This window comes from Echinops telfairi, unplaced genomic scaffold, assembly GCF_000313985.2.
Source record: "Echinops telfairi isolate 266 unplaced genomic scaffold, ASM31398v2 ScPeMD7_2;HRSCAF=8, whole genome shotgun sequence".
Classification (NCBI taxonomy): Eukaryota; Metazoa; Chordata; class Mammalia; order Afrosoricida; family Tenrecidae; genus Echinops; species Echinops telfairi.
In genome coordinates this window covers 44,328,409-44,349,193 of record NW_022103898.1, presented here as the reverse complement: position 1 = coordinate 44,349,193, position 20,785 = coordinate 44,328,409, and the positions used below count along the sequence as shown (strand labels likewise).

General features: G+C 36.7%; 1 protein-coding gene across 1 annotated transcript in view; it reads right to left on the bottom strand.

The window, feature by feature from the left end:
- Positions 1–9,444: 9,444 nt before the first annotated feature.
- The window catches only part of MGAT4C (MGAT4 family member C), an 18,992-nt gene continuing 7,651 nt past the window's right edge, over positions 9,445–20,785 (bottom strand). Inside the window, exons 2-3 of the mRNA XM_004700418.2 lie at positions 14,581–14,728; positions 9,445–10,991 (exon numbers count right to left, since the gene is read on the bottom strand). Coding sequence (XP_004700475.1) covers positions 9,850–10,991; positions 14,581–14,728 — 1,290 coding nt within the window. The 3' untranslated portion in view covers positions 9,445–9,849. The remainder of the gene's footprint in view (positions 10,992–14,580; positions 14,729–20,785) is intronic.

Below are 20,785 nucleotides of genomic sequence, written 5' to 3'. Positions count from 1 at the left end.
ATTACCTCTAAGGAGCATTCTGGCTGTACTTCTTCCAAGACAGATTCATTTGTTTTTTTGGTAGTCCATGGTATCTTCAATAGTCTTCTCCAGCACCCTAGTTCAAATGTATTAAGTTTTCTTCAATCTTCCATATTTAATATCCAATTTCCATATGCATAGGTGGCAATCGAAAGTACCATGGCTTGGGCCAGGTGTACTGGAGTCATCAAGGTAACATTCTTGCTTTACAACACTTTAATGTTCTTGTGCAGCGGATTTACCCAATGTACTACTTCATTTGACTTCGTACTATTGTTTTCATGAGCATTGATTGTGGATCCAAGCAAGATGAAATCCTTGACAAGTTGAATCTTTTCTCCGTCTATTATGATATTACCTATTAGTCCAAGTTTGAGAATTTGGGTTTTCTGTTCGAGGAGTAAGTAATCCATCGTGAAGGCTGCAGTCTCTGATCTTCATGAGCATGTACTTAAACTCCTCCTCACTTTCAGCAAGCAAGCTTGTGTCATCCGCATACTGCAGGTTTTTACTAAACAGTCATTCTAATCCGGCTGCTCCATTCTCATTCATATGATCCAGACAAGTTTATACTGTGAGGCATACAGATGGAACAAGTATGGTGAAAGAATACAACCTGGATGCACACCTAGCCTTATTGTAAGTCATGACATACTCTCTTTTTGGGTGAGCATCCTGCCTCTTGATCCTCATTCAGGTTCTTCATGAACAAAATGAAGGGTTCTGGAATGCCCTTTCTTCTCAAAACTATTCATAGGTTTTTTTTGATACCCACAGTCCAATGCACTGGCATGTCAATGAAACACAGGCAAACATATTTCTAGTGTCCTCTGCTGTCAGCCCCAATCCACCTGATGTCATCGCTGAGCTCCCTTGTTCCATGTCCTCTTCTGAAGCAGAGCAGAACCTCTGGCAGCTCCCAGTTTATGTATTTCTACAAACTTTGTTGGAGGGTCTTCAGCAAATGTTACTTTCAAACTATATCAATGATATTGCTCTATAATTTACATTCCTCTTTAAAAAAAAAACCATTATATTGGGGGCTCATACAACTATTATCACAATCCATCCATCCATCCATTGTCAAGCACATTTGTACATTTGTTGCCATCATCATTCTCAAAACATTTGTTTTCTACTTGAGTCATTGAGTCATCTACAGCTCTTCATTCCCCCCTACCTGCTCCCCCCTTCCTCCTGAACCCTTGATAATTTATAGATTATTATTATTTTGTCATAGCTTACACTGTCTGATGTCTCCCTTCACTCACTTTTGTGTTGCCCATCCCCCAGGGAAGAGGTTATATGTAAATCCTTGTAATCAGTTCCCCCTTTCCACCCCACCCTCCCTCCACCCTCCAGTAATTTACACATTCTTTTGGGTGGTTTTTTTTTGAAATGTGCACAAGTGTAGGTGTTTTCCTGTCTATTGCCATGTAACTGTCCTCTCATGTCCTTGGGAATGAAGACTGCATGCTTATCAACCTGTGATATCGAATGACCAAATCGTGCTGGATGAAAGTGAAGCAGGCTTGAAACACCTATTGATTAAGGTCAAGGATTTTAGCCTTCAGTATGGATTACAATTCCATAAAAAGAAAACAAAAGTAGCCACAATATGACCATTGGGTAACATCATGACGAAAGGAGAAAAGATGGAAGTTGTCAGGGATTTTGTCTGGCTTGGACCCACAATCAATGCTCATATAAGCAGCAGTCAAGAGACCAAAGGATACATGCCACTGGGCTGCACCCGACCTCTTTAAGGTGTGGAAAAATAAGGGAGTTACTTTGAGGTCTAACCTGTGCCTGCCCAACGTCATGGTATTTTCAATTTCCTCCTATGCACAAGAAAGTTGGACATTGAATATGGAAAACTGAAGAAAGGATGTATTTGAATGATGGTGCTGGAGAAGACTATTGATAGTATACCATAGACTGCCAAAAGAACAAACATTGGAAAACATCGAAGTAGCATTCAAAACAAAGAAGTCTTGGGAGAGTACATCCAGCATGCTCTTTAGTGGAAAGCATGGTGAGTCTTTGTCTCAAGTACTTTGGACATGCTGTCAGAAGACACCATTTCTTGGAGAATGACATCATGTTTGGTAAAGTAGATGGACAGCCAAAAAGAGGAAGGCCCTAGGCAAAAGGATTGACAGTGACTACAACAATGGCCTCACACATAAAACTATTGTAAGGATGGTGCAATACCTGGCCATGCCTCCTCCTTCATAGAACCTCATGGAACTCTAAGTTGGAACGGACTTGAAGGCCTCTAATAACAACAAAATCCTAAAATGCAGCCAAATGTAATTTGCCATGCTGAGAGAAAAGGGAATTACTTTATTCAGGGAAAATCATGAAGTAAACCCTTGCTTTCTAATCCTTCCAGTTCAAGTATATAACATTTGTGATGGCTGGTGCTGTTATGCTTTTTTTTAAAAACACTGTGTGAGCTGCTTTCTCTCCTAAAGCAGATTTGAATAACCAACCACCTTGTGGGAGGCAACACAACACTTAGCCAAAGCCAGCACCTTAAGTGATATATTAAGTTCTGAATATTGTTTATTCAATACCATTTTTCTCCTGTAACCAACAGCTAAATAAAATTATAATCCTTTGCCTATTAATATACTGAGCATATGCCTCATGGAGATTTTCATTTAATCGAAAAAAATAATGAAAATTTTATCACTGTATCTTTGACTCATTTAGTTTGAAGAGATGACTCTTTAGGGCATCACTTTTCCCCTCAATAAAACATGAACGTTTTAACACTCTTCTATGACTATGAAACGTACTTGCTATAAGTGAAGAGGAATAGAAACACTGACAAAAATCAAATATTACAATTCTCTACGTAAATTTTACATCAACATAATGAAAAAAGATCTCACAACTGGGACAATAATCAGCATCATGATAAAAGGACTAAAGATTGAAGTTGCCCAAGGTTTCATTTTACTTGGACTGACAATCAATAACCCTTGAAGCAGCATTCAGAAAAATCAAACAATGGATTGCATTAGGCAGATAAGTTACAAAAGCTCTCTCCACAGTGTTAAAGAGCAAGGATGTGTCTTTGAAGTCTAAGGCGCCCCTGAATCAAGTCATGGTGTTTTCAAGTGCCTGTTGTGCATGAGAAAGCCATACAATAAATAAGGAATATTGTTGAAGTATTGATTATTTTGAATTACAGTGTTGGTGAAGAATGTTGACTATATCATGGACTTCCTGAAGAACAAAGACTTAGCTCTTATTTTAAAAATATGGCCAGAATTCTCCTTCAAAGTGAAGGTAAAAGGGTTTTATTTCACATGCTTCTTGACGAGCTGTCAGGAGGGACCAGCCCATGCAGAGGCTATACATCTTGGAAAGCATGAAACCCACTCACCGCCGTCAAGCCAACTGTGACTCAAAGTGACCCTGTGGGGCGGGCAAGAACGGTCCCTGTGCATTTCCCAGACTGCAACACTTTATGGGAGGAGAAAGTCTACTCTTTCTCCCGAGGAGTTGCTGGTGGTTTTGAACTGCTGACCTTGCAGCTCGAAGCCCTACATAGAACCACCTTGCTCCTTATGCTTGGAAAAGTTAAGGGCACAAAAGAAGAGGATTTTCTGTGGCTGTAACAAGGGCTCAAACATAACAAAGGTGTTTAGGATTGAGCAGGATCGGACAGTATTTCATTTTGTTTTACATGGGGTCTTTATGAATCTTACCTCCCCTGCATGTAACAATGACAACATACGTTTGTACAAAAATCTCAAGTGGGCCCTGGTTTCAGAGACCATCATATGTAATATATGTAAGTGAAGTTATCAAGCTCAGAAGGAAATGCGTAACCAGAAGAATTTGAGGACAGACAGCTAGCATCACCTACTTATCTCTTAAAAGACTATATCCTCACCCAACACTTTACGTTTATGACAAAAATGAAAAACATAAACTCAGAAACAACACCAGCAACAACCGCAACAAAACCCAGCAAAAACTAAACTACTCTCAAAGCCAGGTAAGGACCCATGTGCTTTGACTAGCTCTCTTCTAAGACCCAAGTTCTTTGCCCTCTGTGACCCTGGCCTCCTTACTCCCTCTAGTGTTTTATGTGAATAAAGTGACCATGGGACCAACATGGGACCTCTGGTCATAAACAGCATGAATGGTCACCAACCTCCGGGAATAGGATTGGATTCCCACTCTCTCAGCAGAGGTGTGCCTTCAGGAGTAAAGGCTAAGATAAGGGAGCATAAGTGCTCAGGTAAGATAAGTGGTGGTCCCTTGGCCTGAGCTATCTGTTTAGATGCTGGAGGGTCGCTAGGCAGGAAGGTCAAGGTCAGGGGTGAGTGGAAAGCAGGAACTCTATAAGGGATTGGGCAGTGTGGGGTCCCCTCTTCACTGAAAATGCTAACCAATGTACATCTGGCTATAGCTTAAAATAGGGTGCCCTGGTGCCATAGTGGTTATGTTTGGACATGGCTGGCAGTTTGACACCACCAGTTCTCCCCAGCCTGAGGGTTGCTATGAGTCAGAATCTTTTCTGAAATTGATTATGATGATAATTGTACACTTCTTCTGAATATGATTGAACTATTTAATTGTATGATATGCAAATATTTTCCAATAAAATATATTGTTTTAAATGACAAAAAAAGAAAGCACTCGCAAACAGAGCAGAATTGACAAGAGAAATTGACAACTCCATCATAATCGTAGGAGACTGTAAGCACACCACTTTCAAGAAAGGGCAGAACTAGAAAGAAACACAACAAAGTTATAGAAAATGTAAACAACACAATTGTGTTAGTTACATAATTTCATGTCAACTTGAAGTGTAAGGTTGGAGTCTAGCCTGTCAATCAGGTCACAGCCTGATGGTGCGCCCCCCACCCCACCCCGCCACCCCTGCTGCCTTCACCTTCCTGCTATCGAGTCACTTGGAGAGCTACCAGAGCCACTGCCATTGGATTTATGGGACTTTGCACCCACTGGCCAGTGATTCCTGCATTCTGTATCACAGCGTGTGGCTTTGTGGGTCTGAAGAGGGACTTATGGACTAGGATTGGACATATCGACTTGAGTGGACTGGGCTGGGATATTTTTCTTGATATATATTGACTTCTTGATATAAAGCTCTTTCATACACTTAAAAAAAGAATAAATTATACATTTTGTAATGTTTGTACAGTAGTGGATTAGGTTAGAGTGCTAGAGATGAAATATACCCTGAATTTGAAAGCTGTTTACACAATTCTGTGTGACATTCTTTTGGGCAAAATACTTTTTAAATGGGTTGGCTTATACTTCTAATGATCTTTGAATTATGTGATTACTTCTAATCAGGATAAATACTCTTGGTAGTGCTTACGGGACCATATTATTTAAAATATATTTGATTGAAGTGAGAGAGAGTGCGCTCTTAATCTATAAATTACTAATTGTAAGATTAGGAGAAACAGTTTGAATCCACCAGCCACTCCACAGGGAGGAAGACGGGCTTTCTATTCCCACAAAGAGTTACAATCCCAGAACCTGTCACAGAGGCTGTTCTACCCCAGCTATAAGGTTGCTATGTATCTCCATCAACCCAATGGCAGTGAAGTTGGGTTTTTCTAGAGTTCACTAGCTCAATTGAGGCGCCTAACTGCCTGCATTGTACAGTGTTTCCTGTGTCACAATGAAGGAACTGAATTTCAAAAAGATTAAGTGTATTTTCTTGTGTGAAACAAAAGCAAAACAAAATTAAAACAGGCCATCAAGTTGATTCCCTCTCATAAGTACTCTCTGTAGCGTTTCGGAAGCTGTAAATCACCAGTAATTACAGAACTAGGCTTCACCTCCGCGCTTCAACACTGTCTTGCTGCATCTCCTCTGAGGACAAAAGGAATAAAAATCATATCTGTGGAAGCAAAGTTGAGAAATTATGTTAATTTATACCACTGGATGGTAGATTCAAAAGCTGGGAGAAAAATGGAACTGTGGATTAAAAGAAGCAGAAATCTTGCAAGAAACTTTCAAAAAATAAATTGCACTGTCAAGAATGGTAAATAACTGTTTATCAATAGATAACAGTTTAAATTGAGTGTAGGTTGTTAGTCACCAGTATGACGGTAAGAAAATGAATGTATCTTAGCTTGCATCAAGGAATAGTGTCCAGGAAAAGGAAGAGAATTACGCTTCACTTATTTTTGGTCAATTGTTATAATATTGAAAGTAACATTTTTTATTTTAAACCTGAGTAGTATATTCTTAAAGAGACTTTGAAAAATTGGCAAATATCAAGTAAACAGTGCCATGTGAGAATTAAGGAGAACAGGTACTTTTGCTACCACATATAATAGTGTAATTTATTAGGTAGTAAATAATTGCTTAATTAAGACAAGAAGCACTCACCTGATAAAGGTCCACAGTTTGGACCCACAAGTGGCTTGCGGAGAAAGATGTGACAATGTTCTTCTGAAAAGATTGCAGGCCTGGACGCTCTCTGGGCAGTTCTACTCTGCCCTGGAAGGTTGCTATGGGTCAGGATTGAATTGATAACCATGAGACTTTCTAGGCTTTCTTGAATATACCACTGCTATACATGGCATTACAAAGAATTCCCAAACAAGACCGGTCCAATAATACAGAGAATGTCCTAATTTCCCCCCTGTGGACACATGAATTAAATCATTGTAAATGATACATTTGTTTCCAAATGGTATTCTTGTACCTGGAAAAGATCTACTTTATAAATTTCAGATGGTAGTAGTTTTTCAATGAAATCGTTAATCATGCCTATAGTGATGCACTTAAAAAATCCACATTTATGGCTGCTGTTCAATGTATATTTTCAAAACAAATGCATATTTTCCAAATTCATTCTGCTTTGATATGATGCTTGTCTTTAATATCCATGAATGCTAAAATAAAACCAGCTCACTTTCTTCTTAAGGAAAAACATAAATGTAATTAAGTTGGTTTTCCACTAATATATACATTTGAGACTCTAATTAACATGTAGGCCTTATTCTATTTGAAAGCAGTCAGCACCATATTATCCTAATAATCAAATGATAGCTGACCATTTATGGCTCATTCCAGTTCTTCTGAGAATACATTTAACAAACAAAGGTATAAGAAAGTAACTTACTTTATAATGACGAAGATAGCACAATGCCTAGAAAAGATTGAATATAGTTAAATCTAATAACTATCTTTTCCCACTGCTTCTGAAGTCAGATTATTGGAGTCCTATTCAGAATTTTAAAATATGGTAATTATGTGATTCAACTGGTCATCAGATAGTCTTTTCAAGACAGGTCTTCCTAACTGCACCAGCAGCTCAGTGGAAGAAACAATTCAGAAAGCTAATGAGGAGGTTTTGGCCTGCTTCATAGGGACCATGGGAGGAGGAACCAACTCCGTGGCAGTGAGGCTATAGTTCAGAATCCTTCGTGAAGATGCTTTTATTTTAAGATTTTCTTCGCCACCCCACCCCCAAATACACACCCTTAGAAAGCTGCTCAATGTTGATCTGTAAAGAAACCAGACACATTCTAAGGAGATTGACCAGCTTGTTCAAAATTATTTTCAATATTGATAAATTTAAGAATTGTTCCATAACATTTGCATTTATAGTTATCTAGGAAACATTAAATTTAGTGTTACCCCATACAATCTTTGGTTAAACATTTTCAAGGATTGGATATATATATCTGGCCAATGGCTGGTCATTGGAAATACACTCCCAGACATATGTAAATGTTTGCAACTGACCTTCATAGAGTCTGCATAGATCTTGACTTTATTCATCTTTGGAAGACAGTTGTGTACATTTTTCCATTGGAAGTTTAGTAAATAAAGAATTATTTTTAATTTTCTGAGACATGTATAATGATGACACTAGTTTAGTGGCAATTTTCAGATTTCCTTATGACTTACAGATGGGCACAACATAGCGAACTTATGTTTCTTTGAAACAGACCCATGTTTTCTCTCTCCAATACTATTGAAGTGCAAAGACAATGCACAATTGCATCAATAAGTCAGCAATAAGCTGTACTAATTTTTATCTGCATTTCCAATATCATTGCTTTGATAGTGATTAAGACTTCTCATTTTTGGGGGGGGGCGGGGTGAGGTGGGGAGGGGTGTTGTAGTTTACCAGTGAAATATAAGGATTGTGTTTTGAAATACCATGGAAGCAGAAACAATTGTTCATTCGTTCTCACCATGGTCAGTCCTCATCAGTATACAATTAAGCATACAAATTCAACTGTCAGCATATTTTTGTTTCAGTAACATCTATAAAGCATACTCCATATTTATTTCCATAATAAATTATTTTATCCATGTCACTCAAGAAGTAAATAGAAAAGATGAGTCAAACTGAGGACGTTCTGAGAACCTATGTCTTCAGGGTACCCTAAAAATGCACTCAGGTGCCATTATTACAGTCATGGACACCTGGAACACAGACCACTGTCTAGCCCCGTAGCTTACCTTCATTCAAGGCTGCTCGTTGCCAGTAGATACAGAAATGGCAAGAGCATCGTTGAGGGTATGTTAGTATTACTCCACAAGGAGATGATATGCTTTATAGAAGAATTACAGCATCTATTTCCAGAAACTATAACTTATTTTCTGAGGCTCATGTAGTAAATAGGTGGGAAAAAAAGAAAAAAGAAAAGCATAAGTTATATGAGTCACCAACTTGATACTTGGGAATGAGCATTGTCTCGAGGTTAGAACATATGACCTCTCATTATCACTCTGCTGTTTAATAATTATTTGAGTCTAGGAAAGCCAACCATTTCTGTGCTTCTTAGTTTTTGCTCCTGTATAAGCTGATATATCCATTTGAACTTCAAAAAAGTATATGATAACCCACAATAATTTTAATCACATAAATTTTAATACAAAACATATAAAATCAATTTCAAAAGTTTTTTTGCATATACTGAAAAGATCTATAATAATTAACTAATTATAGATCTTCTCTAACTTTTTCTACTAAATGCAGGTACACGATGTAACCTGAACATAATCACTTCACCGATTTTTATTTATTTATTTTTTGCAAAAGGGAAACTAGAAAAGACTGCTTCCCACAGAAACATTATTAACAATAGTGCTCAATTAAATTCTTTAAAATAGTTAACAGTGTCCCCTTTCATATAAATATGCTGGGGAGACAGTGTTAATTTTGTCCTCCCATCATAGCCCACCCACGCACAAAATTCTGTAGCAAAGGCATAATTTCTATGAAGAGGTATTGAGTGTAAACATATAGAAGTCAATGGAAACTTAAGTTTATAAGGAAAAATGAATCAAACCATCATTCTAACCAACTGCATCTTCACACTGATGCTTAATAAGAGCTACTCGATGATATATTTACTCTTAAGAAGTGTGTACAGTTGGCAGCATTTTACAACAATCTTCATCCAACAATATTTATTTTGTCATTTTCAATTCAGTATACCACCCTTTTAAAAGTCAGTTACAATTTTCAAACAACCACAATAATATCAATATTTGAAGGGGTATCTTCAAAAGGTGTATTAAAATGGAATTGATGGTAGGATTTTTCTATGAATTTTTTACGTGTCTGCCATTAACTATGAGCTGCTATTCAACTTCAGAAATTAAAATAATTACAAGAGGGGGTTAGAATCAGTCTATGTTGGTGACGTTTAAAACACAACTGCCACAATGCCTAGCATTTCTTTTTATGTATTTTACTCATCGATTTCCCTCCAAAAGACAAAGGTAGCAAAAGGGGAAGGTAGCAACAAAGGAACCGGGGAGACCTGTTTCTGTAATGGAACTCATTTCTTTAATGGGCTAAGAAGTCCAAATGCTAATACTCCTGATAATCAGCCATTCTTTTTGTGTTTTGGTGACATGTATCCTTATACAATGAATATTAAATGGAACTTTTTGGTTCACATCTGCCATCTCAAAGTTCCCATTTTTGAATGCCCCTAGTCTTAAATAAGTAACACATTGCTTCCCTATTTTGCTAGCCATCGCTTCTTCCCCAACATCTAGTACTCCATGATGCAAAATTTCATTTTGCCGGTCTACTGTTCCAGTAGTCACTTTAATTTTGCTGATTATAATTGGATTTTCAAACACAATTAAGAAGATATTTCCTGTTGTTGGTGGTTTCCCCCAAAAGTACTCATCGGCACCGCTATAAGCCTTGCTGGCATCATAATTCTCGAACACATTCATGTTGGTGTACAGTTTTGCAGGAGGGTTGTCAGGAATGTCTAGAGACTCTTCTTCAAAATCATCATCCTTCAACTTGTTATCAAAGCCTTTGTATGATGAGTAATAACCCATGTGCTGAAAGAGAGATGGCTTGAAGCGGATCACATTTTTCTGAGCCAACAGAGTCCGAAAATAAGGCATTAGCCAATCACAAGGCATTTCTTGATAAAACATTAATAAAAAGTGTGCCAAACGTGGGAGATCATGAGAATGATAGAGTTTTCCAATGTAGCCCAGCTTAGAAAACTCAAGGGTTACCCAATATGTTCCTTCTAGGGATGTAATGACTTTTCTGATGGCACTTAAGAAATTTTTTGAACATCGGACATCATCTTCAAGCATTAGATAATAATCTGATGTATTGGCACAAAAATTAAGCAAAAATGCATAATCTACATTTTGCTTGGAACGAAATTTGACTCTATCTTCTGGGTCATTGTAATTTCTTTTAAGGCCATCCAGGGTTGGGTAATATTCCTCAGGCGCATGTATAACCATTAATCTCCCAGCAATAACGTGGTGGGCAAATTTTTTTGTAATTTCCTGGATCATGGCCTCACGCCAGGATGAATTGAAGTCTGATAGAGAGACCACCACTGAAATTTCCTTTAGTTCTTCATAACTTGACTGTTCAAATATTGACTTGATTGTTTCAAGTAAATAGTTTCCTTTTTTTCGTTTCACTGATGAAAGTCCAATTGTAAGGTATCCTAAGCAAAATAAATAAGGAGGAGGAAAAATTAAAAGAGAACTAGGTTTTGCAAATCGTAGGGGAAAATTTATATAATATTGCTCTTAGGTTTGCTACTATGTTAATAATTTCTGAAAAAAATAATATATATTTCAAAAATCAAATTATTAAACTGCATAAATGCTTAAGGACTTCACATATAATTGTTTTTCTTAGAAAATATATTTAATCTTAAGTACACTGAAGTATGAGCTTTATTTCTATAACCATTTGTTCATACAATATTAAAATGGTGATGTGTTCTGTAGTATAATGTTCTCATACATGCCCATGCAGATATATATTTGGTTAACACAAAAGTTGTAAGAAATAACTGTCAAAGAAAAAGGGAATTCAAATGTAAAGCTGACAAATTAGCCTCAAATTATTTTAAAAAGATAACTCAGTTTTTAATAATCCTATTTTCATAGAAATGTTATATATATTTTCTTCTCTTTTTTTAGTTATTACATGCTATTAAGCCAGTAGAAATCATCACTGGACTTAAAAATTTTAATTTTATCCTGCATTTTATATAAGAAGCAATTAATATCACAAAGCATTTCTGATAAGTTACATGATTGTTCAAATGTATAGCACGTTGTTTCAAGATTCAGGCATCAATGTTTTTTCTCAATTTGAAACATATTTTATAATAATTATACTTAAAGGAAGTTTTTTTCAGCAACTCACACTAAAAATGTAAAAGTTGGATATTTTCAGGGAAATGATAGTTCTCTGGGAAGTGCTAGCTAAATATTTCTTATGAAATCATTAAAATGTTTGAGACACTCATGTCCATCATCATTCAGAACTAAATGGTAGTTTTGAATCTCCATTTTGGAAATATGGAAATGTTTATATTCACCCAAACTATTGCTTTCACACACACACACACACACACACACACACACACACACACTCATGCTGTGATTTCTGGAATATGGAAACATTCCCATCCAAATAGATAGTTCTTAGTAATGTGTTAGAGAGAGATTAGCTAGAACCTTTAGGTGTTAAGCCACCTGATTTCATTAATACTCAGTAGATGAAAATGATAGAGCTTTTTTCCACATAAGAGGGAGAAGTCTACGTATGATACATGCAATATACATTTGAATATCCATAACAGACTTTTGACACAGATTTTCTATTATGATTTCTGTTTTACAATGAGGAAACTAAATCATGGTGAAATGAAATGATGTGCAAAGAATCACACTTAGTATGCTGTGAAGGACTAACATTTAAACTCTTTTGCTCTTATTCTCTGTTTTATTCTCTCGTTAGTCTAGAAGAGTTCTTTTGTATGCCAGTAGACAGTAGCAAATTTAGCATGGAAAGGAGAAATTAGTAGTATTGGAACAAAGGTAGTGTAGCAGATAGGAAATCATAGCAGCAGTCCTACACAATTAGAAAGTTCTTTGAGAGCAAATACAATTAAATTGGTGAAATAAAAGTAAGATAGAGCTAAAGAAGTCTAAATTAACTTAAGTCATAATTTCCTCACCTTAGAGATCACAAGCTCTTTGTATAAACCTTTCTTAATAGGAAGCTCAAATGTGTATTCTTCACACATTTTAATGAGGAGTCTTAATATTTGGTCTTGTAATCACTGTACAGTATTTCACTAATTATAAGATTTACATTATGTCATACTAAGACATTTTAAAATCAGTTTGTATATTTACCACTAGTGTTGTTTTATTATTAAAATATACACTTGGCTACATTTTCTTAGTGGGTCTGCAGTATGACTCCTCCCAGGCCTTACCCTTTATATCTCTTAGCTTGTATCTTTTTGTTGTTCTTGTAGTACATCTGAACTGAGTATAGCGTAGTTTTTGTGAATTCTGTGGTTCATTCCAGCAAATTGATAGACACAGATGAAGAGGAAAAGTTAGGTGGTGTGAAGTGGGGTAAACATGGGGATTAATAAACTTCTGGATAATCTTCGCTGATTTCATCCTGCGGGGCTAGGGTTTAGAGAGAGAAACACTGCTTGAGTAGTTTGGGTCTTAATTGATCAGAGAAAGGAAAATGAGATTTTCAAATACACAAGTGGAGTATAGAATGGGATGTACTGTATTATCCACCACTCAGATGTAGTGCTGTTAGTCTCCTTACAAGGATTGCAAACTTCAATATTGGCAACTCAATGTAAAGACCCAGATTCTCACTGCTTGACAGGTAACATCATGATCAATGGAGAAAAGATTGAAGTTGTCAAGGATTTTGTCTTGCTTGAATCCACAATCAATGCTCCTGGAAGCAGCAGTCAAGAGATCAAATGATGATTTTCATTGGTAATCAGCTGCACAAGACCTCGTCGGAGTATTGAAAAGCAAGGACGTTGAGGACTAAGTTGTGCCTGGCCCAAGCCACGGTCTTTTCAACTGCCTCTTCTGCATGTGAAAGTTTGACACTGATGGATAAGAAAGACTGAGAAGCATCCGCGCATTCGAATTTTGGTGATGGAGAAGAACGTTGAAAGGACCATGGACTGCCAGGAGAACCAACAAATCCGCCTTGGAAGGACAGCCGGAATGGTCCTAAGGGGTAAGGAGGGCAAGACTTGTGTTGCCTCCTTTGGGCATGTCGTCAGGAGATACCAGTCCCTGGAGCAGGACAGGCCCTCCAGAAGACAGACTGACACAGTGCCTTCAAGAATGGGTTCAAGACCCCTGCCAAATGGCTTGGACCTCAACCCGGGATTTCTGCATTCAGTAACTTATCCTCTCTGCCCATTGTACTTTTTGTCCAATAGGAGTGCAACAGGGCAGCAAGGGGAGTAAGGTAACCAAGATAGACTTCTGATTTGGGGGATAGGGCTTGGCACCTCAACAGACTTGATCGGAAAACATACATAAGGGTCAGCAGCAGACTTGGAACTAAAAAAAAAGGAAAAAGATTGGGTTTAACCCTCGGAACAATTGTGAGGATGGTACAGGACCTGGTAGTCTTTAGTTCTGTTGTGCATGAAGTCACTCTGCATCAGAACTGACTTGATGGTACCTACCAACCGCAATATTGGTTTATATATGCATGTACTCGGCAGGACGTAAAGAGAGACTGTAGTCTTAAAATTAGATAATAATCCTTTTTATAATCTTTAGTGTCTTAGAATTTATGAAATATATTACAATTTTTCTTGGCTTCAAACATTTTTTCCCAGCGTACTTTTTTCATTTATTCATAACTCATAAAAATAAAGATAAAACCCTTAAAGTTTATAGAATTTATAGAATTTATAATATAGGAATATTTGGACTAGAAATTACCCTATTAAATTTATTTCCCCAGTCTCTCTATATAATTCTATAGCAAACTATTGAAATGTTTACACTATACATAGGGATTTTAATGTTTTGTTATTAAAGGAAATGAATGCATGAGAAATTGCATTCTCAAGTAAGCTATGTTTGTTTAAAATCTAGGAACCATTAAAGACTTTCTCAAAAAATATGAGCAAAGTTCTTAAACTTTTAACACCATATAAATGCAACATATTACTATTTTGAAACAACACATTTTGTGTATATGTCATGTAACATTCTAAGGATACTTACGTTTTCTTTGTAAAGGTGTGACAGCTAGGTAGCGATAGGTGACATTTATGACTCCTGAGAAATTAGATAAATCTTTGAATTTATGTACATAGCGTTCTGGATTCAATTGATGACTAGAAGTTTCCCTTAAAAGTTGTTTATCTCTTTCCTGAATGCAAAACAAACAAACAAACAGGCGGAGAGAAAAGCAAATAATAGATGGCTGTGATTTAAATAGTTTCTACTTACGTATGGTTGGGATATATAATATAGGGTATTTTATTAGAGAGCTATAAAAAGTACATGGAAAGGTGGAATTTAAAAGGAATGGGATTTTTACATTAACTTTTAAATGTCTCTCATGTAACCCATAAAACAAATAATCACCCCTCACCTGTTTTCTTATCTAGACTCTGTTTCAGGATCTCTCTTTTCTTCAATTCTTTACACTACAATTCCCTGTTATTCACTATGGATATTATCATTAGGGAATTTTATTTAGTAAAAAAATCTCTGAAATGTGAATTTCCTTTGCACCCATGATAACATTAAATCTCCTATAACTAGAATTCCAGCATCTTCATATTTTGACAGTAATCTCTTTGACAGTTTCAATTAACAGTAGTTTTCACCAAATTCTAAATGTCTGAATCATAGTAGGCTATTTCTCTTTGCCAAGCACCACCAAAGAAATGACTTATGTAAGTTTCATGAATTGGAAATGTTACGAATGATCAGGAAGATGTAGGATTAGGATGATGAATATGGTAGCAGCATTTTGAAATCATGAAACAGCATTCAGCCTTGTATATGCACTGCCATTAAAGACATTGAAAATGGCCAGACCTTGGTAAAAGGAGGTATGTTGTTGTTGTTTTCAATTATTTAGAGATGTCATAATTAGGGTATATTTGTTCTAAAGCTAAGAAATATGAATTCATGAATTTACTTTCCCAGTGACAATATATATTTTTTGTATATGTGTTATCCTGTTGGAGTGAAGTCTGATTCTTTTATATTTAAGATTTCCTTCACCTATTTGATAGTAGATTTATGTTACTTAATTTTCAAAATGATTTGTATGCAAGGAAATATTAATATTAAGGTGAAAATATACTTACATAACTATTTTTCTTCTTTATTTTCTCTCTGATATAAATTCAATTGTATATCTGATTAGTAATTAACGATCAAATTCTTATTGGCTATATGTTATTAACAATAAAATTTCAAATATAATTTACAATCTTTGAAATAATATGTTCTGAGCAATTTAATCAGGAAGAAAGATTCCTTTTTGTTAAGGTGCGTTGACATGTCTGTACATTTCTACTATTATCTATAGGCTGCTAAGCATATACAAGCTGTTAAAAATGGATCAATGCATTGGTTCTGATATTATTTGACCATGGCAAAAGAAATGAATGAATCTCCAGCTTTAATAGGTTATAAAAGACTAATATACAAATTTTACTTCCATTTAGGACATTCAATACTTTACATTAAACTCATATCAAGGAACAAATCTGTGGCAAGATAAAAATTATTTTAGGAAATATACTAATTGGAATTAGGGGAGATGACAGGTTATTTACAGGAGTGCTCCATGTGGTTCTTAATCAAGAATCATTCTGAACATCTTTTATTTTTCAGCATATGGACTTACATTTGGTCCCAGGTATCATATTTCTAAATCTCTATTGCCTTGGTCATTTGGAAATTTAAACACTATCAAGCAATTCTACCCTCTGTAAAGGAGTAGAAATCAAATAATATGGTTACAAAATCATAGGTCTCTTATTAATCAAAAGTGTCAAAAGGTGAAATCACTTTTCTAGACATCCTCCACTGATTACTATTTACCTTGAAAGGCACCGTTGCCTTCTCTCAAACCCTTTCCCGAAGAAATCTGCACACTTTGATTTACATTACATAAAAATGACCAATGTGGCATCATTTAGAGACTCCTTTTCAATGCTGTTTGAGTTTTGGGGAACACAAGGGAGTTCTCAAGGTATCACACAAGGGGAACAGAGTGGATGAAGGAAGCTATCCCATCAAAGTTCTCATAATACAGTTCTTGCTAATCTCAAAGGTTGACAAAGTACATTGTCTTTTGGAAAAAGATTCTTAGTGCAGCTTTACTGACCTTTTCCTAACTAACACAGTTTTCTACTTTCTTAACATCTCTCCTTAATAGTTGTGTCCTTGAGCAAAATCTATCAAGATTTTAGGAAATCTCCAAAAATGACTGCAACTCTACATTGATAGGAAACTGCCAGAAATTCAACCACATTCAGAAAAGCATTTGGAACAAGGCATGCATATTGGTGATAGCAGATGCATCTCAGCTGAAAGCACACAATAACAGAAGCGGATTACTAGTGTGTGAATGACTATGCAAAGTCGTTCAATTGTATGTATAACCTTGCGAAGAATGAGAATTCCAGAACCATTAATTTTCCTGATGCAGAAACTATAAAAAAAGGCAGTTGTGGAAAAGAACACATGAATCCTCCATGGTTTAATGTCATAAATGTGTGCTTCAGGGTTGGCTCATTTAACCATAGTTATTAAATCTATATTCTGTGCAAATTATCAGAGAAGCTAGACTCTATGAAATTAATGGGATAATAGGTGACACTTGCTGAAATCCAGGAGGACTTGATGCCTTTGCTGAGAAGATCAAGGACTATAGTCTGCAGTATGGATTACAACTCAGTGTGAAGAAGACCAAAAACCTCACAAATGGATTAATAGACAACATAGTGATACATGGAAGCAAAAAATGATTGAAATTGTGGAGAATTTCCATTTCACTTGTATCCACAATCAGTGCACCTGCAAGCACCAGTCAAGAAAGCAAACCAAGTATTGCACTGGGCAAAAGTGCGCAGATCTCCGGAAAGTTTTGTCTTAGGCTGGGTTCCCTAGAGAAGCAAAACCAGCGACACTTATAGATGTATACATATATAGAAACTTGTCTCAAGAAAATGGCTAATACAATTGTAGGACTGGGCAAGTTCAAGCCCAGGTAGGTCCCAAGTCCATGGATCAGATGTTAAACTGGAGGCTTCCCCAGACTCACATAGCTGCAGAGGACGATGAAACCAAATTCCACAGGAAGAAGACAGGCTCATCCCTGCAGAGGTGAATGAGTCCAAGGTCAGCAGTTCATGCTGATGTTGATTCTTAGGACTGGGAGGCAATATGGCAGGCCATTGGCTCAAGCCCACAGAACCAGAAGACAATGAGCCAGATGCAAGATATATATAAGGGGTACCCCTCCCAAACTGGAATTTTTTTCAAATCTATGTATTTCAATTTTTTTTACAAAACAATCACTTTCAAAGTACTCTTCATTACACTTTATTAAATCTGCAATTCTGTCCTTGGAAACATTTTTCAAACTCATCTGTTTGGATGACTGATAGCACCACCCTTTTTTTTCTTCACTTCTTCTATGTCGTCAAATGGCTGCACGTTCATGTTCCTCTTCATTCACGGAAACAAAAAGCAGTCGCAGGTGAGTCAGGTGCACTGGAGAAGAGAGGAATGCTGTATTTTGCCCAAAACTGGTGCACTGAGAGTGCTGAGTGAGCAGGTGCATTGTCATGGTGGCAAAACGAGTCCCTGTCTGCCACAAAGCCAGTTCTTTTTTTTTTTTATTGTCACACAGTTATGCAGCCATTTTAGAATGGAAAAACCTCCAAAAGCACTATGAGTTGACATTTTCATCCATTCAGGGAGTTGACGGATATCCAGATGAAGTTTGCCATCAATGGACATTTCACCTTTTTTGAAACAAGAAGACCACTTATACAATTGGGTTTTCCGCATAACACTGTTCTTGTAAGCTGTGTTCAACATCACAACAGTTCTGCAGCAGTTTTCCTGAGCAGGAAACAAAATTCCACAGCAGCACATTGTTCTCTTAAATCAGCCATCACAAAAAGCAGTGTGAGTGAAACTGCTCTTATGAAAAAATTCAGTTACCAGAAAGAACCTTCCCAGGTGATGCAACTGGGTGCAATCACTCAGAGCAAGTGGCTAAATGCTTGCCTAGTGGGAAAATGCACACTCCAAAAGCTTCTCTCGGCCCAGCATAATTTTGGTTTTTTGGGGGGTACATCCATGTATTTAGCAAAAGCAAATCAAGTGTTTCCAGTGTCCACTTACATTGGAAGCAAGTCACGCTACCAAGGAAACTTTCAATTATATCAGGGCTGTGACCAGATCTATTTATAACTGATTGACAGTTCATAGTGGATCTCATTATGGAGGTGATTACATTCTGTTAAGTTACATAATAGGGAATTAGTATTTTTTAAGTGCCAAACCATTGAGAATCCACCCAGCCAAGTTGATACACAATTTAAATATCAAAAGTGTTGAAGAGCAAAGCGATGCCTTTGAGGATTAAGGTGCACCTGAACCAAGTCGTAGCAGTTTCAATCACATCACATATTGCATGTTAAAGGTGAATAATTTCTGTAAGGAAACTCAGAGAAGAATTGATTGCTTTGAATGATAGTGTTGGCAAAGAGTAGTAAATATATGATGGAATGCCTGAAGAACAAATACATCTCTCTTGAGAGAAGAGTACAGCCAAAACGTTTCTTAAAGGCAAAGATGGCAAGAATTTGTCTCACATAGCTTGAACATGCTATCAAGAGAAACCAGTTCCTAGAAAAGAACTTCATGGTCGCCGAACTAGAGGAAGACCCTTGGCTAGATGAAGTAATACAGTGGCTATAACAATGGAATCAACCATAACAACAGTTGTAAGGATGGCACAAGACCAAGCCATGCTTCCTTGAGGTGTACAGAGGGTCACTGTAAGTTCAACCAACTTGATGGCACTAGGTAACAAGAATGACATTCTAGTGAAACTAAGACAAGTATATAAGGTTTTTGTATAAATTAATGATAAGGATTTCATTTCATATATATATGGGTTTATACTAAACAAAATGTATTTAGGCAGGTCTGTGTGACCTGTGGATGGCTGCAGACAATATACTTGTGTTAGTCTTGCTAGTGTGCTTTAAAAAAAGGTCCAATCCAAACTGTGACTTCTAAGTTAAATTGAAGGCTGGGTCAGTTAAATTTAAAGCAATGAGGTCAGCTAAGAAGGTTACGGCAACCCTTTTGGGCATCCAACTGGATTGTTTCGTTCTATTGTGCAAAAGGACACTGTGTGTCAGAACCAACTTGATGGCACCCAAAACCACAATGAGATAACCTTGATAGAGTTTTTTGAATGACAATGATCACAAACCCTCTTAGAAAAAAAAGTATTAAGGAAATTAAAAACATCTTTGATTAGAAAAATGTAAGGAAGTTTTGCCAATGAATGTTGTTACATCCTGAGGGAGCATCTGCTCATTCTTTAATGGAAACAAGGACTGTCTTATAAGAAGTTTGCTCAAAAACCTTAAAGATAGACCGTTTGCATCTCTCAAAGGGCCATTTGATGCAATGTTAATCAAAGGGCTCAGAATTTTTCAAGGGAGGGTTAGAGAAATGGCATCCTACCATCTAACATGCATGGTCCTTGATGTTTGATATAGTTTCCACAAAAATTAAGATATAGGTCATCATACCAAAAGAAACAGACTTTGATAGTTACCAGGGTTGGGAGAGGGAGGAAGGGAAGGAGAAGTAATTGGGTTCAGGGCAGACAGGTATAAACTTGGTGAATGGACTGATGATATCCTAAACAAGGGAGATGTAAAAAAATAGACTTGGGAGATAGAGTGTGGCACCCCATCAGACTCTACTGGAAAACACTCATATAAAGGCAAATGAACAGACCTTGAACTATTGATAGACTTTTCCACTTTTGTCAGTGGCTTTCCTTTTGTTATCGTTATTTTGTTTTGGGTTTTTTGTTGTTGTTATTGTTTTGTTGGTTTTGACTTTGTTGTTTTATTTGACTTTGCCTGTTTTTTTCACTTATTATTGTATCTGCATGTCTATTTAGATAAGATAGGCGGGATTAATAATTCAGAGATGAAAAGAACAAGACCAATGGTGGGGGGTGTACGGGAGAAGGGGAGGTCGGGAGAAAGGGAACAAGTGAACTAAAATCAATGGATCAATGGAAGGAAGGGTGTAGGATACCCAGTGGGACTCAATCAAGGGCAATGTAGCAGTTAGGAATTCCTAAACCTGAATGAAGGCCAAACATGATGGTGGGACAAGAGGGAAGTAAAAGGAAATA